We start from the raw sequence: 24,206 nt of genomic DNA on the forward strand, positions 1-24,206 counted from the left end.
GACGGCGAAACTGTGTGATCTTTATTTCAGCTGATTTTGGTTTATTACATTATGAAATTGCTGATGACAAACCAAATTTAGTTGGTATGCATTATGCTACAACTAATGATGGGTTCATTTGTGGTTTTTCTGTGTCCTGTGCTCAGTCAGAAATTAGTTAGAAAATAAAAATTCCAGGTCTCTATGATTCCAAGAGACAAAAAGGGTCTTTCATTTCCCTGTTTGGGAGGAAAAAGTTTCATTTGACTTTTTTTTTCCTATTTTAAAGCTGGTGTTTTTTTTTTTTTAATAAAATTATAAGAGCACTTTTTTTTTTTTTTTTTTTTTTTTTTTTTTTTTACCATTAATAATGTTGAACTGAGACCTGATCAATGTGTTTTATTCTTGAAGGCATTTATAGGCGGAAGTAGTTGCATGTGTCGTTCAGTGGCTTTCATGTATCGTCCAGTCTCAGTCGGGGAATGCAGCTCGGCTGTCCTACGAAGTTTTCATCAACAAATTATTTAACTACGCCCGACTGAGACATGGAGACAGCAGTATACATTTCTACTGTGAAGTAACATGAGATCAGGAACAATACAAGGTGGGTGTAATTTAATACTTGTCGTCTGAATCAACCACATTAATGTTTGTTTTATATCACTCGGATCAGAACTTCCTCTTCTACGAGAGGCTAGCTGTTTTAGCTTCGTTAGCTTGTAAGTTCACCTCGTAAACCATTGAGGGCTGTTGCATATACGTGATCCAATTTTATGGCCTCAAAGTTTATTTATTTAAACTCTGTTTGTGATTTGGAGATTTTACTAACGGACACACACGAAGCTCAGCTAATGGGCAACTCTTTGTACGATTAAAGTTAGGTTCGCGTCCTGCTAGCTGAATCTTGTTTCGATAGCTAGCATGCTAATAGTAGTTAGCTTGGTGGAAAGTGTAAACACAGCTCGGAGCATATTATTCGGAGCTATAACGACATTTATAATGGCTCGGACAACATTCTACGCGCAGTGTATGTTATTACAGACTTAAATAAAAATTAATCTTCCTGAGACCATGAACGAAACTAATAAATTTGATAATTTTTACCTTCGTATCGTTGAATTGTTTGCCTCAGCTTTTCAAAGACGATCAGCTAATTTATTGTTGTTTGATTAGCAGTAATAACTTATCCAAACCAAACTAGCAAGTCAGAAAATAAAGTTTAGAATGTATAAATTGATATGCAGTATGATATTTGAACCCACGCATCATTTCGTTTTTGTTTCGATTTCTGTGCTTAAGTTTCACCACGCTGGAAATGTATTTTTCTCTTTGCTAAAAAATGATAGATTATAGGAAGGAAACAAAGGGCAACGCGCACTGCCACATAGTACGATACTTGTTAAGTGTCTAAGATAAGAGTAGTACTACGATACAGATACGTGTACAAACAATTCCTCAAACTCTGAATGCGTATATGACTTGCCCATTTACCAAACACGGGCACGGTTCAGTTAATAGCAAAGCTCTCCTCAAATGTTTCCTTTCGTCACTTTACAGCTCAGTCAACAATGGTTTCCTGAATAGATAACACGTCATTTGCTGGGCGCAGTTCTTCCATATAAACTGTGACTTTCATACCATGCTTGCTAAATAGTCCATGCCATTCTCGGTGGAGTTCTTGGAGCCATATATTGTTTGTTTTCCTTTAATAGTGTGTTAAAGATAAACTTCAGTCCCAACCTGCAGAGTGTGAGCAACAGCAAAGTGTCTAAATCCCCATGTCTAGGGTTTGTTGAAGTGACCTTACCGCAGACCACAGCTTTTCTCTGACTCAGTATCTAAACAGAAGCATGTCTCAATGCTTATTAAATAAAATCTATTGTAATTTAAGCGACAGCTAGACATCAAACATTGTGTTGTTGTCTTGCGCCTAAATATCAGTACAAACCTGTAATAAAAAAGGCAGGTCCTGTTTTTCTGTGATGCTTATTTACATACAGTGCTTGTGCCACACCTTTAATTTGGAAGATCAAGTAGTAGGGCAGTGTTTATCCTGTCTGAACTAGTTTTAAGTTACAGTGACCTAAATTTTTGGCCAATTGTTTGAAGCAGAAAAATCAGGTTTTAAATTGTTAAAATGAATGATTTATTTATTTATTTATTTTAAAGTTGTGGTTGTGGTAGAGAAGAGCTATCTATCTATGCGTTTTTGAGTGGATTTTCTGCTTGATTGATTATTACTAGAAGGTGTTTACAACCAATCAGATCACTTCCTAGCTGCATATGTAGATTTTTAAGTCAGGCAGAAGGTTGTTGACCCTGGAGCTGTGGGTTGACACAAATATTTGCATTTGGCATCAATGCTTCTTATCTTCAAGCATTATCACTTATCTTAACTTTTCTTTTGGCTTGATGAACAAGCTTACAAACATTTGTGTACATTTGACAAATGGTAAAGACGTCAACAATGGGATATTTGCCAGCAAGGGTTGGCGTTTAGTTTGTCATTGGCTGATAAGTTATGTGAAACTGTTAGTGAAAGGTGTTATCACAACCTTTGCCTTTTTGCCTTTTTTTTTTTTAAGAGGCGGTAGTATGGATTTTTTTTCAGGCCTTTTACAAAACCTTTATTTCAGCCTCTGTTTTGGCCTCATTCTAGCTGCTGTCTTTTTAAGGCTTACGAACCTCTTTCTCCTGATTGGCCAGCCCCTCTGAAAGGCCTGTCGGGGTCATAGCACCTTCAGTGTGCCCTTACCTGTTAGTAAATCCTTACTCCTGCTCCTGCACTGCTGCTGGTGTCATCTTTGATTCTAACACAGAAAGGAGCAGAGCTGTTATTAGCAGTACATCACACTGTTAGGTAAACACTATCACAGCAGCTTCAGTGACATTCACTCCAGAACCTCCCGTCCCAACACACTTCACTTTTTTAACACATTCAGTAGCAGATTGATTGGCTGAAAGCTAAAGGATAATTTGATTGTCCAACTGACAGGACGTTGGTTTCTGCTTAATGAATGATGTGCAGTCTTACTTCTTATTTCTGTTCTTGTTATGTAAAATCAAAACTTCTTAGTAGAGTTTGTAATCCAGTCTCTGGGTTGTTCCTCTGTTTCAAAGCCATAGTAGCTGAATGCATTGTCATGATCAGGAAGTCCGTCCTCTGGCTGGAATGTCTCCGGAAATTAGCGTACGTGATGAACGCTTTGCAGAAGAACACAGTGAAACACTCATTTCCAGTGTTGGAAACTGATCGTTATGAGTGGTTTTTCTTTGAAGGAAGACAAAGGCTACCGTCAGGAAGTATGCATCCTATACATTTAACTTAGGACTACAGTGTTGACAAACACAGCAGTGAAACTTTGTGAATGCACGTCTGGTGACACTGAACCCAAACCAGATTTAGATGTAAAGAGGAAAAAGGCACAGGAAGAATCTTTCTCACGGGTTTGTAGTCCAATGTCCTCCAGTACTTTGTTTGAAAACAAAATGCTTTATTGAAACTGTATCCACCAGGACGCAAGTTTATACAGAGGCTACAGTCCACCATAAATGAACTGTGGATTTATCAACATAATTTGATTTATTGGAAGTCTCAATGTTCAACTTTGCATTGAATTGACAGAAAAAAGTGACAGAAACACAGCAGGTGTTTGATAAACTCAAAATGACTGCAACCTACTTGCCAATCAACTTCAACCTTGTTTTAGTGTCTTTTAGGTTCTAACATTACTTTTTTATTGCAAGTAATGTCGCTACTTTGAGGTTTCCCCCGACTTCTCCTTGATCAACTTTTTACATGTTATTTAACAGGTTACTCTGCTCTTACTAGCAATTACTGTTAAATCTCAACACCTCTTTAGACATCCTTGGATGAACTTTTGCCAAACCAAGACAGCAGCTGAATGTGCATGAAGGGGAACCATAAAATAAGTAAAACACAGAGGCTGTGTTCGAAATAACAATAAAAATATTTTTAAGAATAGATGAATTTGAGTCTCCCTCTCTGTCTTTCGGGTCCAAATGCAGTCAGTTCTGGGCTCTAAAGGTGCTTTTTGACCAAAAGATTTTGGAACCTTTGGTTCCTGGAACGTCTCTTCCAGAAAACACGTGGACCCTGTGGCCTATTGTTGTCTGCATTTTCGCCAAGGCCTTAAGCCCTGGGAATATTTTTTCAGTAATTTTTTTGGGCCCTTATACCTTTAATGGGATAAAAGATAGATAATAGAGCAGGAAACCGGCTGAGAGTGGGGAGTGACATCTGGGAAAGAGGCTACAGGCAGTATTCAAACTTTGACAACCCGTGCGTCGGCGCTCCAAGTCCTGGGAAAATTAAGCAAATCAGACCAGTGGCGTATGGAGAAAAAAAGAAAACGTTACTTTACTACATCGCTAGACCAATAGAGGGCAGTATGACAACAACAACTAAAGCCATTCAGCAAAGATGACAACATAGTGGGCGAAGTTAGGCTCACATCTTTACATGCAACACCGTGGTTAGCCATGGTTATTTGGCATATGCTACCTGTAATAGATCAAGGGTAGCTCAATTAAGTAGAACTAAATTTAAACCCCAGTTTTTGCAGTTGAAAAGCACACAGCTCCTAAAAAAGTCCCTTGTTCCTGGGGGAAGTTCCTGTGGTTGAAAAGCACTTTTAAGTTAATTCACGGGTCCTCAAAATGGAACCTGAGTCGGACTTGGGTTTGAGTCCTGAACTCCAGTAACATCATCTCTGGTGATGACTCATTCACTCCTGTGTCCCCTGCTCCCCTTTATGGTTTAAGGATATGATGCATTTCAACTTTGCTTACACTAACGTATTTGTTATTGAAATTTTCCAGAAAAAAGCATCTGCAGCGGGGATGTGTTTTAGTGCTTCCCGCTTTTATTTGTGCTGCTGATGTTTGTTTTCTTTGGGAAAAGAAGAAGCACTGCGGAGCAATAATAACATAAAAATCCAGGAAGGATGTTCTTTGGGAGATTGCCATGTTCTGTTTAGAGTTTATTAATAGTCCAAAAAACAAAATGAAACCCATTAATGAAGCAGGGTTTTATGTGCCACTGTGTACTCACAGACCTGCAGTATAAATGTTGTGCTGCTGTTTGGTTATCCACCTAATTGTCTTTTTACAAAATTCCAGGCAGTGGGAAACCTGGATTTATTTTGTTTATGGCAGTTCAAGAGCCAACATGTTATTGCTTTGTGGTCTGAAAGGTCTTGTTAAAACCATTACCACCGCAGCCCCGAATGACACGTTGTCTTACAGTTTTTCCCTCCATCTCAGCACATCAACGATAGCCTGACTCCCAGAAAATTCACTTCACCTTTCATTGAACTGCTCCTCTGGTTCAAAGAATGCAGATTTGAATCATACTACAGCCTTGATCATGACATAGCATCAGCTGGAGGAGACCTGCTGGATGCTTTTAAGAGCTGACGGACGGTTGAAGCCATTTATTCAGCAGCAGTGAGCCTCCTGCCCCTGGGGTTGTCTTGGGAACTAGGACACCATCCTAGTGTGTGTGAGCTGGAGTTGCATATGATTGCCCTCGAGCCACAGAACTTGAATACGTAGATGAATGCGGACACACAAACACCAACACACACCGACACACACATGACCGCAGTCACATGGAAAGTCCCACTCACTCTCAATGCAGTGCTGTAGCAGGCTTTTCCAGTTTAATGACACTCCGGGAGTGTAATTTCACATTCACTTGTGGGCAGCCTGAAATTGCTCCTCTCTCTTGTTAAAGTTTCCTCTCGCTCGTGTGACTTGGAGAGCTGACCTCATACATCATCAAGCTTTGTTGTGATGTGGAATTATAGTGTAAGGCCTTCACTTTAACCAGCTGTACCAGAAGAGCCTCACCATGGAAGTCACACTCACGGTCGCTGGCTTAATTTAGGATGGAGGATACTCAGGGATGACTGTGGAAACATCCTGCTTAAAGTTTCCAATAGTCGCTATTAAAAGAGCATCCCATTGGGTTAAATTAAGCATGAAGCCAGCGACAACAAAGATATCTTTTCATTTCAAAGTTTTAAAGGTTCTACTCAGTGGCCTATAAACACATCCTGAGTTTTTCTGTGTTTATGAAATGCACGGCACAAATCCTCCTAAGACTTGTTTGTATTGCAACTATCTGTTTTTTTTAACTTTGTGCATCTGTTTTATTCCCAAACTAATCCTGAAAAAAAGGGAATGTGTTTGAAATGCATTAACAAACCTCCTCTTGCAAAAGTGTTTGGACTGGACTCTCAGAAACTTTTTAGCTTACATTGCAGCCAAGCAGCCTGGGATCCCCCGGGGGGTGATGCACTTTTTTTATGAACCTCAGACAACTCCCCACTTCTGCACGATGAACAGTCTCTTTAAGCTCTGTGCAAAGATCTGATTTGTCTTAGATCAAAGTGTTTCTTTCTCTCGCTGACGCACTTGAAGGGAGTAACACCAACAAACTGATGCATCGCTGCATATCACTTCACAGGATCTCGTGTCCTGTTGTGTTTAGCAGTGGTGGTTTGTGCTTTGCTTCCTTACATGTGCAGGTTTGGGTTTTAATTGTGACTCTTAAACTTTCAGAGCGTGCAATTAAAACACATTATTCTTTACAACTTTGCTGCAGGGCCAGTGGCCTGATGAGACCCAATTATGGTTTTGACTGTTTTAGATCTCATTTAACTTTATTTGGGTCAGATGAACTTTACGTTGAAGCTACTTATGGACTGTGGTCAGCAAAATATGGCTAAAGTCTGTTTTTATGCAGTTTGCTGAGAGTTAAGAGTAAATCCATATCTTAGTTTTTTTTAATCCAATTGCCACCATGTTGTTATAAGAGCATCTTATTCCCACAGACTGTATAATACATGTGCGTAGTCTCTGTGATGTCATCAATATGTTTCTGATACAGAGTTTTGAAGCCTTTAGTTGTTGGGAAGGCATAATGGAAATACAGAATTCAATGTAGCTTCATTCCAGTGCAGTGTGCCCACCTGACAGTCAATTCAGCCATGTCCTTGTGCGGTTAAGTCACTATTTTTTTGTTGTTGTTTTTTGGGGTGGTGTGGGGGGGTTAATCTTAGTTTTTATTCATACAAAAGTTGAACATTTTTTACAGCACATCAGGGTAACAAGGTTTCCTTTTTACTTTAAGAGAAGGGATGAAAAAGAACAAAAACAAAACACATTTATCCAGTTTTAAAATAATACATCCCGCAAACAGCGTTTTCCAAACTGTGCCAGAATTTAAGAGACTCAAACCTTTTTTTGAATCAGGCTCCTGATATTTTTATTTTTGCTGTAAAGTTTGACTTTTTAGAAATGGTGTGGGTATTACTTCTAGTGTTTCTGGAGCCAGCCTCGTGTGGTTGCTGGAAGAACTGCAACCTTGAGCACTGCCTTACTTCTGTTTATCAAAAAAAAAAAATGTAACAACCCAGGCAGGGATGGGTACAATTAACATTTGAAACGATACAGAATCTGATGCCTGGTACCTGGAGTTGGTATCTGTACTAAACAAAAATATCCGATATCCGATATGCCGATATATCGAAACCCCTTTTGGCTGATACCGATACCGTTAATCACAAGTTTTTTTGTTTTTTTCACTGTAAAGAAAGCTAAGTCTATCCTGTACTGGCATTTATATGTTACTCTTATTGTGACGGTCTTATTTGTTTAAGAAACACACATAAAACAAGACCAAAAAACCCTTCTATTTACCAGAAATAAGAAATGTATTATTTTTTCAAACTCAAAACATTCAGTATTGAAATACAGAAAAATAATTTCTTTAGATCACATGAACATTAAATGTACAATGCATTTTTAAACATAACCAAGTTGCATTTGATTATTTTAGAGCTACTGTAACAACCTGGTGACAGACACAGAGCTCTGCAGTGCAAATAAATGAAGTGCTACATTTTATTTAAGGAGCTTATTTTTCAGATGGAGAATAATAATAATCCTAACTGAATAACAACTTATCTGCTGTGCATATCGGCAGAAATTTTCATATCTGCCGATACCGATAAACGTGTTTTTAAGCTTTTATCTGCCGATACCGATATTGTGCCGATAATATCGTGCATCCCTACTAATTTGGTAATCCCAGGTAGCTGGATTATGATTTTCACGTTACTTTTAATCTTTTTTAACTGCATCTTATTAGAAAAACAAGAAGACATGGATTAAAAATTTGTATTTAGCACCTTAGCTGGGGAAAAAAAACAGCGTTGTTTGACCCAGAATACTGTTCTAGTTTGATTCGTATCAGCTTTACGTGAGACATGTTTAAAGGATTTCGTCCCATTTTCACTGTGGTTTTGGGTGCATTCGACCATATTTTAAGATCTGTTGACTCGTAAACCTCACCCTCAGTGTATTTAAAGTGACAGTGGTGTGAAGACAAATAGAATTTGAGGAGACAACTTCTGAAGACACATGGTGCTGACACCAAACACTTTCTCTTTCTGGCCTTCGCTGCTCAACTGCTTAAGTAGCCGTAGTAAAAGTGAACCACTGCTCTACGTCACGGTGAGGCCAGGACAAACCGCAGCCAGTCAGATCGAGGTTTCTAGGTTACGAGAGTGAACATTTGCACTTTTGCAGGATTGCTGTCCCAGTTGAGATTTACAGTGGGCTTGTTAATTAGTCACCTTTTGGCTCCCTGTGGAATTTTCCTGAAATTAGTCCCTAATGACAAACACACGCTGACACAAACACAAGCAAAGCACGTGAGAAGTAGAGGGAGATCAGTCTTTGCTTCATTATGCCAGCATGTTTTTGTGCGCGTCCTTGCTGGGTTTTTTCAAATGAGTTTCTAATCAAATCCTCTATTATCATCACATCAATGTATTTCTCATTACTGTTGAGTTGTTGGTTGGAAGAACCTGATTATCCTGAATGTGGGCCTGCCTGAGTTCACATTCCTGTGGTCTAAACCTCGCAGGAGTTACCTTCTAGTGGCTACGGCCTCTTAACCAGAGGGCACAAAGTGTTTTTGTTGGAATGGCAATGTTACTGTGATCGAATGCTCACATAACCCAACAAAGTACAATAGAGGGTGTGTGCATCATTATGACTCTAAGTAGGTGTTTAAAAAAAACACGGGAGATGCTTGAGATTAATTTCTTATTTTTGCAGAAAGCTGCCAACTTCTAACTCAACAAAACTCAGAATTTCATAGTTTTCAAAATAACAGAGGCGTTGCGCAAATGTGAGGACATTTGGGCCAATTTGAAGACAGGGGCACAACACGTGATTGTAAGCCGTGTTAAAATCTACTACAGCTCTTGTGGATTTTAAAGCTCTTTGGTGGATTTTGTTTTTGTCTACAAAAAGGAAAAAAAACAGGTCAAGCTTCCCTTGAAATATGAAAGGAGTTTACCTTCAAATTTCTGGGTCTCTGGCCAGTTAAAGCTTATTTATGCACCAGTCTTGGTGTGTGTTTTAATTGGAGTCTGGTACTGTTGTTGATACAGGAGGGTTGCAGAACAGAACAATGTTGTCCAGGATTAAACTCGTTTTGCAACTCAAGAAGTTGGAAAGTATCGCACATTTCTTATGCTGTTTTTACTGGTTTTCTGTAAAGAAGCCAATCTGATACAGAAAACAGGCTTGTTCATCGGCCTGGTGGGGATCTGTCAGCACCATGGAAGCTCGTACAGCGCCACACCCGCAAACCTTGGTGCTTTACTACAGCGTGAAATCCACTTTTTGGTTCTTGAGGATGTTTTGTTTTAACTTACAGAATCAGGAGGAGCAACAACTGTCCCTCACTTTAAAAAACAATTTTATGTTTTCTTGCTCCATTTTTTCATTCTGAGCATGTGGAAGTGTTCAAGGCGAGGTGTGGCTGCTCCAGAGACACATACTGACACAGCTGTGGCAACATCTGAGAGCTAGTATGGGAAGAACTCTGGGTTTTGTCGTGTTTTGCCTTCAGATGATTAATGCTCACTCTCGGGGAAAGCCTGCAGTCATTGTATTGGTAAATTCAAAGACGTATGCAGAAGAAACACCCCCCAAAAATGCCTGAGGTCAGCCAGAAAACTCTTAATCATCAAAGAGATGTTGTCTCCTGAACCAGAAACCCCAGAAATGCTCAGTTGATAGCTTCTATTTCTTAGATTAGACAGATTTTTTTAATGTTTCATATCTACCCATTTGTTTTTTACTGGTTCTGAGAACACATCACTTCTCATACTTTTGTTTTTGCTGCAGATCATTAAAACTTAATGAATCATCTTTGGCTCTGCTCCTGATTTCCTTTGTTTTCTCTTTTCAGGTTTGTGTCCCACTTCTGAACGTCTTCATCTCATCACTGTGATTTGAACGAGGGGAGACCACACTTCAGACTTCAGGCCTCCTTTACCAGCTTTCAGCCACTATGTCCTAGCTAACAGCAGCCAAGCCCCCTCCCCTGACCATCCTGCCCCCTCAACCCTAGTCCCTGTCCTCCATCTTCACCCCTCTCTCCACCTCCTCTCCAGATGTGGTGATTTTTAGTCGTAGCTCCAGCCGTGTCCCTTTTAGCACGATGAGCAGCCTTCACCAGCAGCATCATGGCAGCACAGGCTCTGAGCGAGACCTTCACTCTGCTGCCTCGTCAGTCAGTCTCCCTTCTGTGAGAAAGACCCCAAAGAAGCGGCGTCTCTCCCTCCACTCGCTCTTTGGTCGTCGACGCCGTCATGACCGTGACACCAAGCGCAAGTCCAGGCCTCTGCAGGCCGGCGCAGGAGTGGACGGCATTGTCACGGAAAACATCCAACCAGAGACTCCTAACGACAAAACTTCAGCCCAGTCAGCTCTGGCCGCCGCGTCAACTTCATCTGTGTCGGGTTCAACGTCAGAGCTGATGGAGTGTCCTCTGTGTCTTCTGCGCCACGCACGCGACCGCTTCCCTGACATCATGACCTGTCACCATCGCTCCTGTGCCGACTGTCTGCGGCAGTATCTTCGCATCGAGATCTCTGAGTCTCGTGTCAACATCTGCTGCCCGGAGTGCTCGGAGCGCTTCAATCCCCACGACATCCGCATGATCCTGGGGGACCGAGCCTTGATGGAAAAGTACGAGGAGTTCATGCTGAGGAGGTGGCTGGTGGCGGAGCCTGACTGCCGCTGGTGTCCGGCCCCTGACTGTGGGTAAGTACGACAGCAGAGAAACTAGCGCATTGGCCACAGAGGGCTGTGGATAAAGATTCACCAGATGAAGTGAGGTGACAGCTGGTGAGATCTGTTTGACATCACTCAGCACAGGAAGGAGTTTGAAAGCCTTGGTCATTCAGCATGTAGGACACGCTCAAACTTACAGCATGTAAAATAGTTTCCTCAACTTTTTTGCTGATTCAGAATCTCTTTACCGATTTCTTCAGATGCTCTGATGTTTCAAACACAAACATCCCAAAATAAGCAGCCACATTGAGAAAACTTCTAGACTGTAATCTGGCCTTTTGAAGACGTTCACCTCTGCTTCTGCATTGATGTCAGAGCTATAAATAACCAGTGGCAGTAATAACCCTCTTTGTTCTGTCTGCGTGATGAGTCAGCCTAAAAAGATTTGAGAACCAGGAGATGATGATGATGATGATGATACTTACTGAGAGAATCAACCACGCCTGTCATTTTACAAAACATGTTAATGGTTGTAAACAGGATATGTATATAACTAAAAAGCAGCGTGATGAGCAGTGAGAAGCATATCTGAACCAAAATAAAAAATATTATGGATAAAAATCATTAAAATATTTTTAAAGTTGAGGTTTTTTTCTCCATAACACCACAGAAAAGCTCTCAGAGAGCACAGACCTCTGCCAAGCATATTGGGATTGTCACGCAACACTTTAGTCCTACTTTAATGTTATACTTCCTTTCAGCAGACTGTCTGCTACAATTTGGTGTTAGTTGCAGCTTTGTACAATAATTTGTTACCTGACACTAGCCACGGTTACATGAGGAGTTTTTTGTCTTTCCGAAAGGAATCTTTCTGAATGACTTTTCCAAAAACAATAGCACACATGGGAAGGAATATTCTAATCTCTGGTCTACATGCGCCGCTATAATGAAACAGAATAGTCAATGGGGCATGTGCAGAAAAACGTAAAAATCACGAGATTTATCAAAGCTGAAGGACGACAGTTTATTTGTCATGGTGTTGCAATCCTCCATATTGCGGGTTTGTCGTCCGTCCAGTCTTGAAATTATGTTCATTTCTTTCAAAGTTTGGATCAAAAACAAACTTTCCACAGCAGTCCAGTGCTGACCGCTCGCCGCCATTTTTAGAGTTGAGGAACGTCTCTAGGTGCGTCTTACGTCATATCTGAGCATGCGCTGAAAGAACGCACCCTGACAACTTTCCGTCTGAGTGAATACATGATACCTCAATCTTTTTCGGGAAAGGAATATTCCACCCCTGTGAAACCGATTAAATTTCCATTCGGATTGGCACTTTTCTTTTGGAATGAGGTGTATACACAGGTTAAATTTTTCCGTTTGAGCAAATAAACTGAATGCAAGCAGAATATTTGGGGCCATGTATACGTGGCTAGTGTTAAAAATTATGATGACCCAGTACATATTTCATATACCGGATCTTAGTATCCAGAATATTCCCGGGATCTGGGACATCTGTCAGAAGTTATTGTGACCTTGTCCTGTATTCTTTTACAAATCTGACCATTTATCCTGGAGTTATATACACAAATGGTGAAAACAGCCCCATCTCACAATGATACAGAATCCTTTAAAAAATCCTGGATCTAGACAGTGATCCAGATCACCTCCAAAATTTAATCACTTCTTTCTTATCTCGTTTTGAATATTTCCTGAAAATTTCATCAAGATCCATTTGTTAATTTTTGACTAATGTTCACAGACAAACAGACGGACAGAAAACGCTCCCAAAAACATAACCTCCTTGGCGTATGTAAAATTAAACTTGATACTTCTTGGCAATTAACTTATACTGTTGGAAAGCTTGTTTATTTCCCTTTAAAACTGAGCCACATTTGTAAGGAACATGAATATGTGGGACCAGCATTAGAGCTAAGTATCTGGGTTGCACCTGTAAAAAAAAAATGCCAGTGCCAAACAGAGAAACTAACTTTCAGTGCTTTGTTTTAAAAGACCTCAAGCTTTGTTTCCAAGTAAATCTGTGATAAAAATCTTACAGATTTTCTGCAATTTTTGAAAATCTATAATCTCTTGAGTATTGCTCTTGATCATTTCCACTTTTACTCAGGAATTCAGAGATTTTTCTAGAATATTAGCCGCCCCCTCAGATTGGCACTGAAACCACGGTTAAAGTGTTCCCATTCCTTCTGCACGGGTTCAGTCTGCTCTTTCATTTTGAGCCCAGAGTGATAGATATGACTCACCTCAGGCTGCGTGAGGCTCTTCAAGCTCAAGCCCTCAACCTCTGCTCCAAGAACAAGCTGTAGCTCTTGTTTTCTGAGAGGGGAAACTATTCCTCTTTCACCAGGAGGTGCCAAGTGTCAGTGGGGTCAGACCGGGGTCTTGTATGTTTGGAGCTGGATTCGGCAGTTTGCTCACAGGGGCCCGGATGGAGGCCAACAAGGTCACTTTGCCTCATCTGTTGTTTAGTGCATCTGAAGGCCATGTCTGCCAGGGCACAAACAGCACAAACACAATCACAGTCTGTATATATAATTACAGATTTATTTTGTTTTTGCAGATGCTGACATGATTTTTTTTATAGAAAACTCTTCTCTCAGAGTTTGGAGCTCTCACTGCCCCACATTCCTCACATTCATACACCATGGTTGGTTCAGTATTGATTGCGGAGCTCAGTAATGACTTCACCCTCTCTTGGCTTTGTTGCACCAACACTTCGGACCCTGTCTCCCAGAATAATGCCTCTTTCATGAGCCTGTTTCAGCTCTTCTCGCTCTCATCATCTGATCTGTTCAGCTCTGGCTGCATTTGCACTGACATTCCCTGAAGTTATAAAACTCGTCCAAGTTATTTGAGTTTTCCAAATGCTTATCAGATCATGAAGTGGAACACTGGATATCAGTGTAGAAACACATGGAAGCTGAACAGGAACGCACTGGTTGATGGATAATGATTGCACACTGACATCTGTGTGGGAAAGCACACGCTGCAATAAAACTTAAAGGTCAATTTGAAAAGTCAACTTTATGACTGTTCGACTGTTTGCCATCAGATCACTTCACTGAGGTGTTAGTGACTGTCTGGACTCTGTCTGGACCAAAATCTGTGTAGGTGCAGGGTTTTCACACACCTCTACTCCTACTCTTACTGCAAAGTGTGTCAGTTCGGAGGGAAACACTGACCAAAGTGTCATAAAATGACATCGGGTACAGATGGTGCCTGTTCTGATTTTCTGTAATGACACTATTGCACACAAACAACACCATCAAATGATGTGAATTTTCCACGGTATCCGTGAGCACAGTCAGTCCTTTATTTTATTTCTAACTTTTCTTCACTTTGGGCCTGAATCAAAACATCTAGGGTAGAAACTCAGTTCCTTTTTTTTTACTATCAACAAAAAGATGCTGGAAGTTTAACTTGAATTTCATTGTAAAATAACTACCTTTTTCCAGTTTAATCCCCCCTTTTTCTGCCTTAATGATTAATTTAGAAATCTGTTGGTTGTCAATGAAGAACCAAGAAGAACCAGTAAATTAAAAGCTTTCTGTGTATGAGAAACACTTTGGCCAGTCCATTATAAATGTCGGCTATTTATTGTTTCTAAACCTAAACTCTCAGCATTTATTATTTAATTTATTTCTTTTTTCGATAAGCATTAAAAGTTAGTGTGTGCATTTCAAGCAGAAATATCATTTGATACTCACATTCATCTGTCAGGCCATTATTTGTAATCAGCCCAACCTCCTACCCCAGACACGCGCAGATTAGCGCTCATTAATGATGATAAAACTGATACCGACCAAGAATTCAGTCATACAATCGTAATGTTAATAAATTAATGTATGTTTTTGTTGACAGCAATTTAGAAATGTGAATTAAAGACAACACAAAACATCTGCGCGCTGGCAGTGTCTTGCTTGACGTTTGTGTTTGTGATGTGATGCAGCTGCTTGGCTCGTGTGTTTACATTTTACAGTCATGCTGAGTGTCTGCAATTCTTTCTGTGTCTGAATCTCGTGTTTCAAGCAACTGTTACCATTTTTGTTGGCGTTTTTCGCAATTTAATGTGGTATTGTTCTTATTCTGTTATTTATTTTGATTTTATGTAACAGCTTTTACACTCGCTGCTAGAGCCTGACTGATATAGGATTTTTGGGGCCGATACCGATACTGGGGGCAAAAAGAAGCCGATATCCGATATGTTGACTGATATCCCATATATGTCAACTGATATCCAATATATTGGCTAATATATATAATAAATTCATTTATATACACAGGATAAATACTGTATATGAACACAAATTACTAGCTATTGTTCCATCTTCCATTTAATGCATGGGAATACACTAGATTTTAAGTAACAATGTTGCTGCTTTCAAAACATGCAATAAATACAGTTACAAAAAAATACATTGAAGCATTTTCAAAATTTATTTCAACAAAGAGAATAACTTGTGAATTTCTAAGCCCAGGTTAATCCTGCATGGCATTATGAAGTTAAACGCTGTGTAGTAGCCTTATATTAATTAACACACAGGAGCAGGAGCAACAGAATCTCCGCGGAGCAAAATTTTTTATCGTCAGCTACATTTTGGCCGATGTTGATTAATGGGTGACAGGCTATAATCGGCCTGATTAATCAGTCCGCTGATTAATCGGTCAGCTGATTAATCGGTCAGCTGATTAATCGGTCCGCTGATTAATCGGTCGGGCTCTACTTGCTACAGCCTCCATGTGGCAGGAATATTTACATTTCAACCGGTAAAAACGATAAAAACATACTTTTGGAACAAGATGATACTTGCAATCACTTATATATTTTTAATTTAATTGAGTTAAATGAATGTTCAGGCATTCAAAAATCCTTACCTGTTCCTCTTAACAGGTTTCTACTTAAGAATGTCTCAATCCATTACGTTGAATAGAAATAAATGAAAGTTAGAGCACTTGAGTTTACTTCACCAATAGTGAAGGTTATTGAAGTACATATTTCCTTATGACTTTTCTGATATACGTTGATGTAAGCCAGACTAATGGATTTTTATACTTATACTATTTTTAACCAAGCTATAGACTGAGTCATTATCCCTGATTATCAGTCAGCAGCTTTGGTGGTCTGTACATCAGATGATGTACTGTTAGTTGGTGGTGTATAGTTTTCCTGAAGATTTGTCCTGAAGAGCAGCAGACTTTCTATTACAGAATTACATTTATCAATAAAGACTCTATTTAATTACAGTGTACCAAATCATTGTGTTTCAGTTCATTAGTTTTAGATGTTGAATGCAAGTTACAGACTTTTTTCCAGATACTATACAGTTAAGCCTTGTTCTTCTGCACACAGTGATTTCCAGTGTACATCTGTTACACACTGTCCTCTCTGCACACGTCACTGGCAGTGTTTGTTTTTCCCTATCGTCTGTTTTTAATGTTCCCATGATAACCCTGCTGCGAGATGCGCTTTGGCTGAAACAATCTCAGGGTTAAAAAGAGGTTCTCATACTTCTTCTGACTTTATTATAAGGCCAAGTGCTCTGCGTTCCTCCCTTCAGCATCAAAAGAGATCCTTCAACAAAATGTCTATTATTGTCTGGCCTCATGCACACCAGAAGGGTACAGGTAGATTTATGAATGAGCAACCTAAAGAGAACAGCTGCTAACATTTGTATTTTTATTTTCAGAGGCTTTCAATCATAAATAAATGCTGTGATAAAGTGAGGACATAAATGACTTCAGCAGTTTTAGACTTCTCTGAGTCTGTTGAATTAAAGTGGATTTGCATGTTTAAAGCCCAGCAGTCGTTAGCCTTTGCCTCAGCGATGACATGTACTTTTCATTAGCTCTCAAAGAGACTATTGTAATGATTGATGAGGGACACTATGACGACATGCAGTCATGCAGAACTGATCGTGCCAGCACGAATTTTAAAAACAGAGCTCATAGGTGGAAAGTCAGCCAATTTCCTGTGATTGCATAACAAATGTTATGTTGTTGGATTCTTCAGGATGTTTGTTAATAGCACTAGAGTAAAGGCAGTTTTATTTAAGGACACAAGAAGTTTCTGCTCAGTCCTTCTCCTCCACACTTGTCATTTTAGCCACACTGACCCCTAGAGTTGTTCTGAGTTACTGCACCCATGCTTTTCTCCCAGCTAACCTAACCCACATCTCTGCTTGGTTTTTTTATTTCTCTCTCAGTTATGCAGTCATAGCGTTTGGCTGTGCCAGCTGCCCAAAGATCACCTGCGGGCGTGAGGGCTGTGGGACAGAGTTCTGCTACCACTGCAAACAGCTGTGGCATCCAAACCAGACATGTGACACGGCTCGGCAACAAAGGGCCCAAACCTTCAGGCTGAGGAGTTTCAGGTCCTCCTCCCTCAGCTACAGCCAAGAAAGCGGAGCCGCAGGTAAAAACAAAAAAAACAAACAAAAAAACCTCACAAGTACCTGCACGCCCATCTGTATTTAGAAGTCCAGATATGTAGTCTGCACCATAAATACCATCAAATAGCCTGTTTACAAAATGCCTCTCTTGCTTTCCCTCAATCAACCTAAAATAGGTGATGACATCAAGCCGTGCCCTCGATGTGCCGCCTACATCATCAAGATGAATGATGGAAGCTGTAATCACATGACGTGTGCTGTCTGCGGCTGTGAGTTCTGCTGGCTTTGCATGAAGGAAATCTCTGACCTGCACTATTTAAGGTGAGAGCAACCTGATCTTTTACATATTTGATTGAGTTATCTCTTCTTCTAAGTGATTTTAAATCTGGAAAACAGTCCAGTAGTTCCCTTTGAAAAGCATTAATTCAGCTGCTTTTTAAGTTTTTGTGCAGCAGCTTTTTGCCTTTTCATGTAAGATTAAGCCTCAGGTTTCAAGTCATTCACATCCCAGCTCCTCTTTCCACCCTCTCAGCCCATCAGGCTGCACCTTCTGGGGGAAGAAGCCCTGGAGCAGGAAGAAGAAGATCCTCTGGCAGCTCGGCACATTGGTCGGAGCACCTGTGGGGATTGCGCTCATTGCTGGCATCGCCATCCCTGCCATGATCATCGGCATCCCCGTCTATGTGGGCAGAAAGGTGAGTTTTATCTTTTAATATTTAGCCAAAAAATGAAGGCAGTGAAGAAGAACCAGCGAGTAGTGATATGATTTCATTGATTTATTTTTCTCTATAGATACATAATCGCTATGAGGGCAAAGACATCTCGAAACACAAGAGGAATTTAGTGATAGCTGGTGGTGTGACGCTGTCTGTGATCGTATCTCCTGTGGTCGCCGCGGTAACTGTAGGTAAGAGAGAGATCTTTCTATTAGCTTTATTGATTTAATATTCATATCTCCTCTGTGGGTCATTACTACACTTTTAGATCAAAATATGAGCATCATCCAAACTCTAAACAGTTGTCTTGTTCCTTTTTTGTGTGTTGTGCGCAGGGATCGGCGTCCCCATCATGCTGGCGTACGTCTATGGAGTTGTCCCGATCTCTCTGTGCCGAAGCGGAGGCTGTGGAGTGTCTGCAGGAAATGGCAAAGGAGTGCGGATTGAGTTTGATGATGAAAATGACAACATCGGCAGCGGGGCAGCGGCCACGGGTAAGAGTCCCCAAAGGAGAGGAAGAAAGGGATGCACAGTAAAGTTGTTTCCACCTAGCGGTCCGGTTTGGTACAGGTTGGCTCGATTAAGCTTGGTCCTGTTTGCCACAGCCAACTGTGCCCACTCATGGTAGGCGACGTGTAAGCTGGATGGCGACAGCAGCATCACTAACATAATAGTGTGACGCCAGAGCAGCGCGACACAGTGTACCCCACTAATAAATCCAACGAAGAAGAAAAACGCAATACATTAAACAAAGAGCAACAGTGAAAGACATCCAGCATTTGGCCCTCTTTGTGATTTCCACGTGTCTCTTTGATACAAAGTGCAATCAAGCTTTGTTTCAGAGAAGTCTGAGTGCCGCCAGTAGAAATGCAGCCACTGTCGCACAGTAAGTGGCGATTCTTTTGACCAATCAACGGTCTGCAGTGTTGTAGCTCCACCTTCCGAGATGGGATCAGTTTAGGCTGGCAGCCCTAAGGAAGGGTGCCAAAAAGTGGGACCGAGTATCAGTTATTTGGGGGTCTGTCCCGGGATTAGTCAGTGGAAACGCCAAAAAGTGTGTGCCATGCCGAGACAAACAGAACTACACGATTGGTGGAAACAGGGCTTAAAGTGATACTCCAGGATGGAACAAGTTGGGTCCTATCACAAGGTTTAGGGCAGAAATTACCCCTACAGCAGTGTTTTTGTGCAGCAGTAGCCCAGGGCGCTCGCACCAAACACCCCCTCCCTGCTCCTCTGCCGGTTTCCTCTGCACTCAGACGGGGCCAATTTTTACTTGACCAAAAACACAAATAAACGGTCTCTGTTTGTCTGATATCGGTCTGCATTCATGCTTTATTTAGAGAATTTTCAGCGCGTTACTTTCACACAAAATACAGCTAAATAAGGCTCTAGTTCTCATCGTGTCATAAAACGAGACACTCGCCGCTTAGTGTATCAGTCCACGCGCGGCGTGCCAGATATAAACAAACGCAGGTAGTCTGCCAGGACTAGAGCCTTATTTAGTGGTGTTTTTGTGTGAAAGTAACACGCTGAAAATTCTCTAAATAAAGCATGAATGCAGACCGATATCAGACAAACGGAGACCGTTTATTTGTGTTTTTGGTCAAGTAAAAATTGACCCCGTCTGAATGCAGAGGAAACCGGCAGAGGAGCAGGGAGGGGGTGTTTGGTGCGAGGCCCTGGGCTTCTGCTGCACAAAAACACTGCTGTAGGGGTAATTTCTGCCCTAAACCTTGCGATAGGACCCAACTTGTTCCATCCCGGAGTATCACTTTAAGAGTCAGAAATCCTTCAGCGGGAATTCATAGGCCTAAATCAATCTTTGTATTTGTAAGATGACAGAGCACAGAAAATGTTCATTTTATGAACTGGTAAAGAGACACATCAAACAAACACCCAGTCATCTTTCAAAGAGGCTGAACTCTCTGATCCATTCTTCCTAACATTGTCTGCTATAAATGCCAGACCTTTGTTTTCTTCTTTTTTTAGATGTAAGTTATTCCAGTCAGGATGGCCTTCACTTGCTCTTATTTCATAAACATTTACTTCCCCGTCACACACTCACTGTTGTTTTTTTTGGCTCGCATGCCATTTAGCACAACTATCTTCTTTTGACGTCACCAACAGATCCTGATCACTTGGTAAATACCATGGGCAGGGTTGTGGCGTCTGTGTGTTCTGGCACATTGACAGAAATACAGATGTCCTTGTGTGTTGTTGTAGTTAAGCCATCACTCATACCGAGCCAAAAGGGCTGGTTGGTGATAAATGTTTGCGGTGTGAAATGGCTGGAGCTGTGGTCGAGCTGGTTTGCTTACTCAGGAGGCATTGAGGGTGATGGTGTGTTTGTCACACTGCCAATGATGGTTACGAGCCAAAATGACAGCCTAGACTTCAGCCCTCCAGGAACAGGAGGTGTGAGACTCAAAGGCTTATAAAGTCAGTAAAATCATTGAAAAAAATCAATTTTTTGAAACCTTTTTTATGTCTCAAGAAGCTCATAGCTTATCTAAAACTCCTTTCCTTTCTTTTAATTCTTATTCTTACGCTTTCTTTTCTCTGTCTTCCTTCACAGACACAACTTCTGTCGCAGAGACGCGCCTCAACAACCCCAGCCTGGGAGATGGAGCGAGTGTTGGTGGCCTGACGGGCCTGAGCCTCAGTGTCAGCGGAAGCCACATGGAGCGCTGTGGCATGAGCTCCACTCAGCGGGACAACATGAGCGACAACGCCAGCACGACGGCGCTCGCAGGGACCAGCATCACCGGCAGCCTATCAGGAAGCTGCTACAACAGGTAGAAGATCTCAAAATGTTGTTTTCTTTTATACTTTACAAAACAAAGCTGCAGAGACTTAAAGCGATCGCTTTGATGGTTTTGTTCCAGGATGGAAGTTCAGGCAGATGTCCAGAAGGAGCGCTGCAGCCTGAGCGGAGAGTCAGCCACCGTCAGTCTTGGGACGATCAGTGATAACGCAAGCACAAAAGCCATGGCAGGGTCCATCCTTAATGCTTACATGCCTCTGGAAAGGTCTGCATCCTGAATTTACCGTCCTACTGACTGCAGCAACACATTTCTGACCTTGTTTTTAAATCTCTGTCCTAGTTTTTCCAGACGGCCTGTGGTCAGATTGTTTGAATGAAAGTTTTGTTTTGCTAATCAGTCTTCGCTGTTGGCTGCGACTCTGTGCAAATCTACAGAATTTAGGGGTTATACGGGAGTTCTTTGGTCGTTTTGTTCTTACAAATTCTACAAATCTAAAGGTGTGTGTTTGTGTTTTGCAGGGACAACAGTCTGGAGGTCCAGGCCGACGTGGAGTCCAAACAGGAGAAGGTGAGGCACTGCAGCGCCAGCAGCAGTCTGGATGAAGCCAGCTGTAGCAGCAGCACCACTGGTCTTAAAGGTGCTATGGGTGGAGTGTGTTCCTGCCCCTCCACCAGCTGCTGTGCACAGCACGACCACTGCTGCCCCTGCTCCCTGCCCTCCACCTCAGGAGGCAAGAGGAGCAAAGGAAAGCTGTGGAAACGAGGCAGCAGTAGCAGCAGCAGCAAAGGAGAATCAAAGATTAATGAGTCACGGGGGGATATGGATGCTCAGCTCCTGGAGCAGCGCAGCACCAACTCTTCCGAATTCGATTCCCCGTCTCTGAGTGGCAGCCTGCCCTCTGTAGCAGACTCACATTGTAGCCACTTCTCATCAGAGCTCAGCTGCTCAGACCCCGAAACCTCAAAACCAGCTCACCCACCCTGCTCCTCCACGACAGACCCCCAACCTCAGCATCCCGCGGCTGCCTTTAACGATGTCACCATCACACCTATGCCTGAGGTGGAGCACGACCGCCTGGAGCACTACCCGTCTCAGAGCAGCCACACAGCCTTCACGCACCGCCTGCTGTCCACATCTCCACCTGCATCGCCAAAAGAGGGGAGCAGCGGGACATTTTTATACATCAGTGAGGAAAGCGGAGGAGCCACGGCGGACACAGAGGCGGAGACAGACGAGAAAACAAAAGAGACCACCAAAAACACTGCAGCACAGCCTGTAAGCCCGACAAGGAAGCGCTGTATACAAACAGACATCTAAAGGAACTCTCCTTTGGTAAATCAGCTAGCCTTATCACCTAATTTCACTCAGTAAAGCATCTTTTGAAGCTTGAGGCTATACGTCTAATTATACTTTATCTGCTGTGGAGGCAGGAATGTCATGTGAATGTCAGCCGACATAGTTACAGAGAGGTCCAAGTTGGAGAGGTTTTAAAGGAAAGTGAACAAGAGCACAGAAAAGTCAAAGCTAGATCGATGTGAAACAGAAGTTTTATTCTGCTGATGAAGAGTCACGTGAAGCAGCAAGCCTACAGAAGGTAGAGTTGAATGTACGTGGATAGGTTGGAGTACGTTATCGGGGTAGAGAGCCCATCCAGCTGTCATGATGATCTGCAAAATCTGTCCCCTGAAAACACTATTTTTAATCTCAAATTGACAAAAAGCAGAACTGATAAAGCTGGATAGGAGCAGGTGAGACGTTTAACAGAAAAGCTGAGCTGCTACCTTAAAGCCTGAATCTGTTTTCCTTTGTGAAATCTGCAAAAATCTGTTTTTTTCTTCGGGGGTTTGCATGAATCAGGGATGGATTTGTCATCACTGTGGTCCACCGCTGTGCCACCAGTTCACTCTGCTACTTCTTAAAACGGCATGAGAAACACCACACGGCTTAAGGATTGTGGTACCTGACAGGGACCAGTCAATACAGTAGCAAATTTTATATTTCCATAATCAGCTATAAGAAAAATATAAATGTTGCTTTTCTTGTTTTAAAATATGACTCTCATTTTTGTGCTTTTGCCTTTTTGCTTATTTTATTTTCCATTTTGGGAAAGTTTGTTTTAATGTCGAAGCCCTGTGTTGGGTCCACAATTGATGCTCAATCACTCGGGAATGGTATCCCCTCTTCTAAATATTGCAAGTCTAAAAGTTTCAAGATAAAAATGCACAGAAGTCTAAACTGCATCTTTATTGATTCATGCAATTCAGTCAGCTTTTTTTTACAGAAAGAGAATTCATGCAATGCCCAATGTTTATTAAAAATGTAGCATCTTTTACAACTCATACTAATGAGTCAAAGTCAAACTGGAAGTCAACCAAACAAAACATTTGCAATAAAGTAATGAAGCTTTCAGCAGAGCAGACTCTTCCAGCTGGCTCTGAATTACTTAAAGGTGCAATGAAAAACTTTCTTTTGTGTATTTTTGCGCCTCCATCTTTCATTGATATAATCCTCAGCAGTGAATGTATAATGATAATGGGGTTACATGTTGATTCACCATCAGTAAAAGTCCAAACACAAGTCTAATTTCAGGTGTTTTGGTGTATTTTAAAAAGACATTTTAAGTTCTTCAATCCCTGCTGGTGATTCATGCAAATAATGATGTTATATATGTTGGACCTGCAGTGCCTTCAGGGGGAAAAATCCTTCGTAAAATGTTTTTATTTCTCACTATGTGCGTCTTCAAATGATAAACATAAAATTCACAATAGAAGGAATCATATTTCCTAAAGCAATGCATGAATGCATCCTCCCCTGAACGACAGTGTTAGCTTCACGTTAGCTTGTTTAGCCTACCAAAGACAGCGTTCAGGCTACTGCAGTAAATACTTTAACACTTGGCAGAGCAGCAATGGAAAAGATTTTATTGTGGTTTAATTAACTCTAATACGCAAGGAATGTTTGGTCTTTAATTTCCAAAAAAATAGTTTCAGCAGATTAAAAAATGGCAATAGAAGCCCAGATTGAGTTTTTCTCAGAACTTTAAATCCAAGACCAAAAATTTATCCTGGGTTTTAGATTCCTTAAAAATAATCCTTTTAATGTATGAAGAGCTGCTGAAGTCTATTCCTGTGGGCTCTTGTTAGCAATAAAAGCCTGTATTTATCCAAAGTGGTCATCAGAAGTGACGAGACATGATCAGTTGAGTTCAGCAG

General features: G+C 41.3%; 1 protein-coding gene across 1 annotated transcript; it reads left to right on the forward strand.

Moving 5' to 3' along the window:
• Positions 1–418: 418 nt before the first annotated feature.
• On the forward strand, positions 419–24,123 carry rnf19a (ring finger protein 19A, RBR E3 ubiquitin protein ligase). Its single transcript, XM_074687608.1, has 10 exons — positions 419–583; positions 10,277–11,133; positions 17,325–17,533; positions 17,687–17,831; positions 18,043–18,205; positions 18,303–18,417; positions 18,562–18,720; positions 20,805–21,024; positions 21,115–21,258; positions 21,513–24,123. Exons 2-10 carry the CDS (start codon positions 10,529–10,531, stop codon positions 22,309–22,311), a joined length of 2,559 nt encoding a protein of 852 aa, XP_074543709.1. The 5' UTR covers positions 419–583; positions 10,277–10,528; the 3' UTR covers positions 22,312–24,123.
• Positions 24,124–24,206: the final 83 nt, after the last annotated feature.

This window comes from Halichoeres trimaculatus, unplaced genomic scaffold (genome assembly GCF_033239565.1).
Source record: "Halichoeres trimaculatus isolate MK-OKI-2021-1 unplaced genomic scaffold, fHalTri1.1 fHalTri1_scaffold_14, whole genome shotgun sequence".
Lineage (NCBI taxonomy): Eukaryota > Metazoa > Chordata > Actinopteri > Labriformes > Labridae > Halichoeres > Halichoeres trimaculatus.

Excerpts from the sequence above, each read along its gene's own strand:
- rnf19a (XM_074687608.1), top strand. The coding sequence starts at position 10,529 with ATGAGCAGCCTTCACCAGCAGCATCATGGCAGCACAGGCTCTGAGCGA. Across the intron at positions 11,134-17,324 it reads TGTCCGGCCCCTGACTGTGG|TTATGCAGTCATAGCGTTTG; the intron begins GTAAGTACGACA and ends TTTCTCTCTCAG. Across the intron at positions 18,418-18,561 it reads GGTCGCCGCGGTAACTGTAG|GGATCGGCGTCCCCATCATG; the intron begins GTAAGAGAGAGA and ends TGTTGTGCGCAG.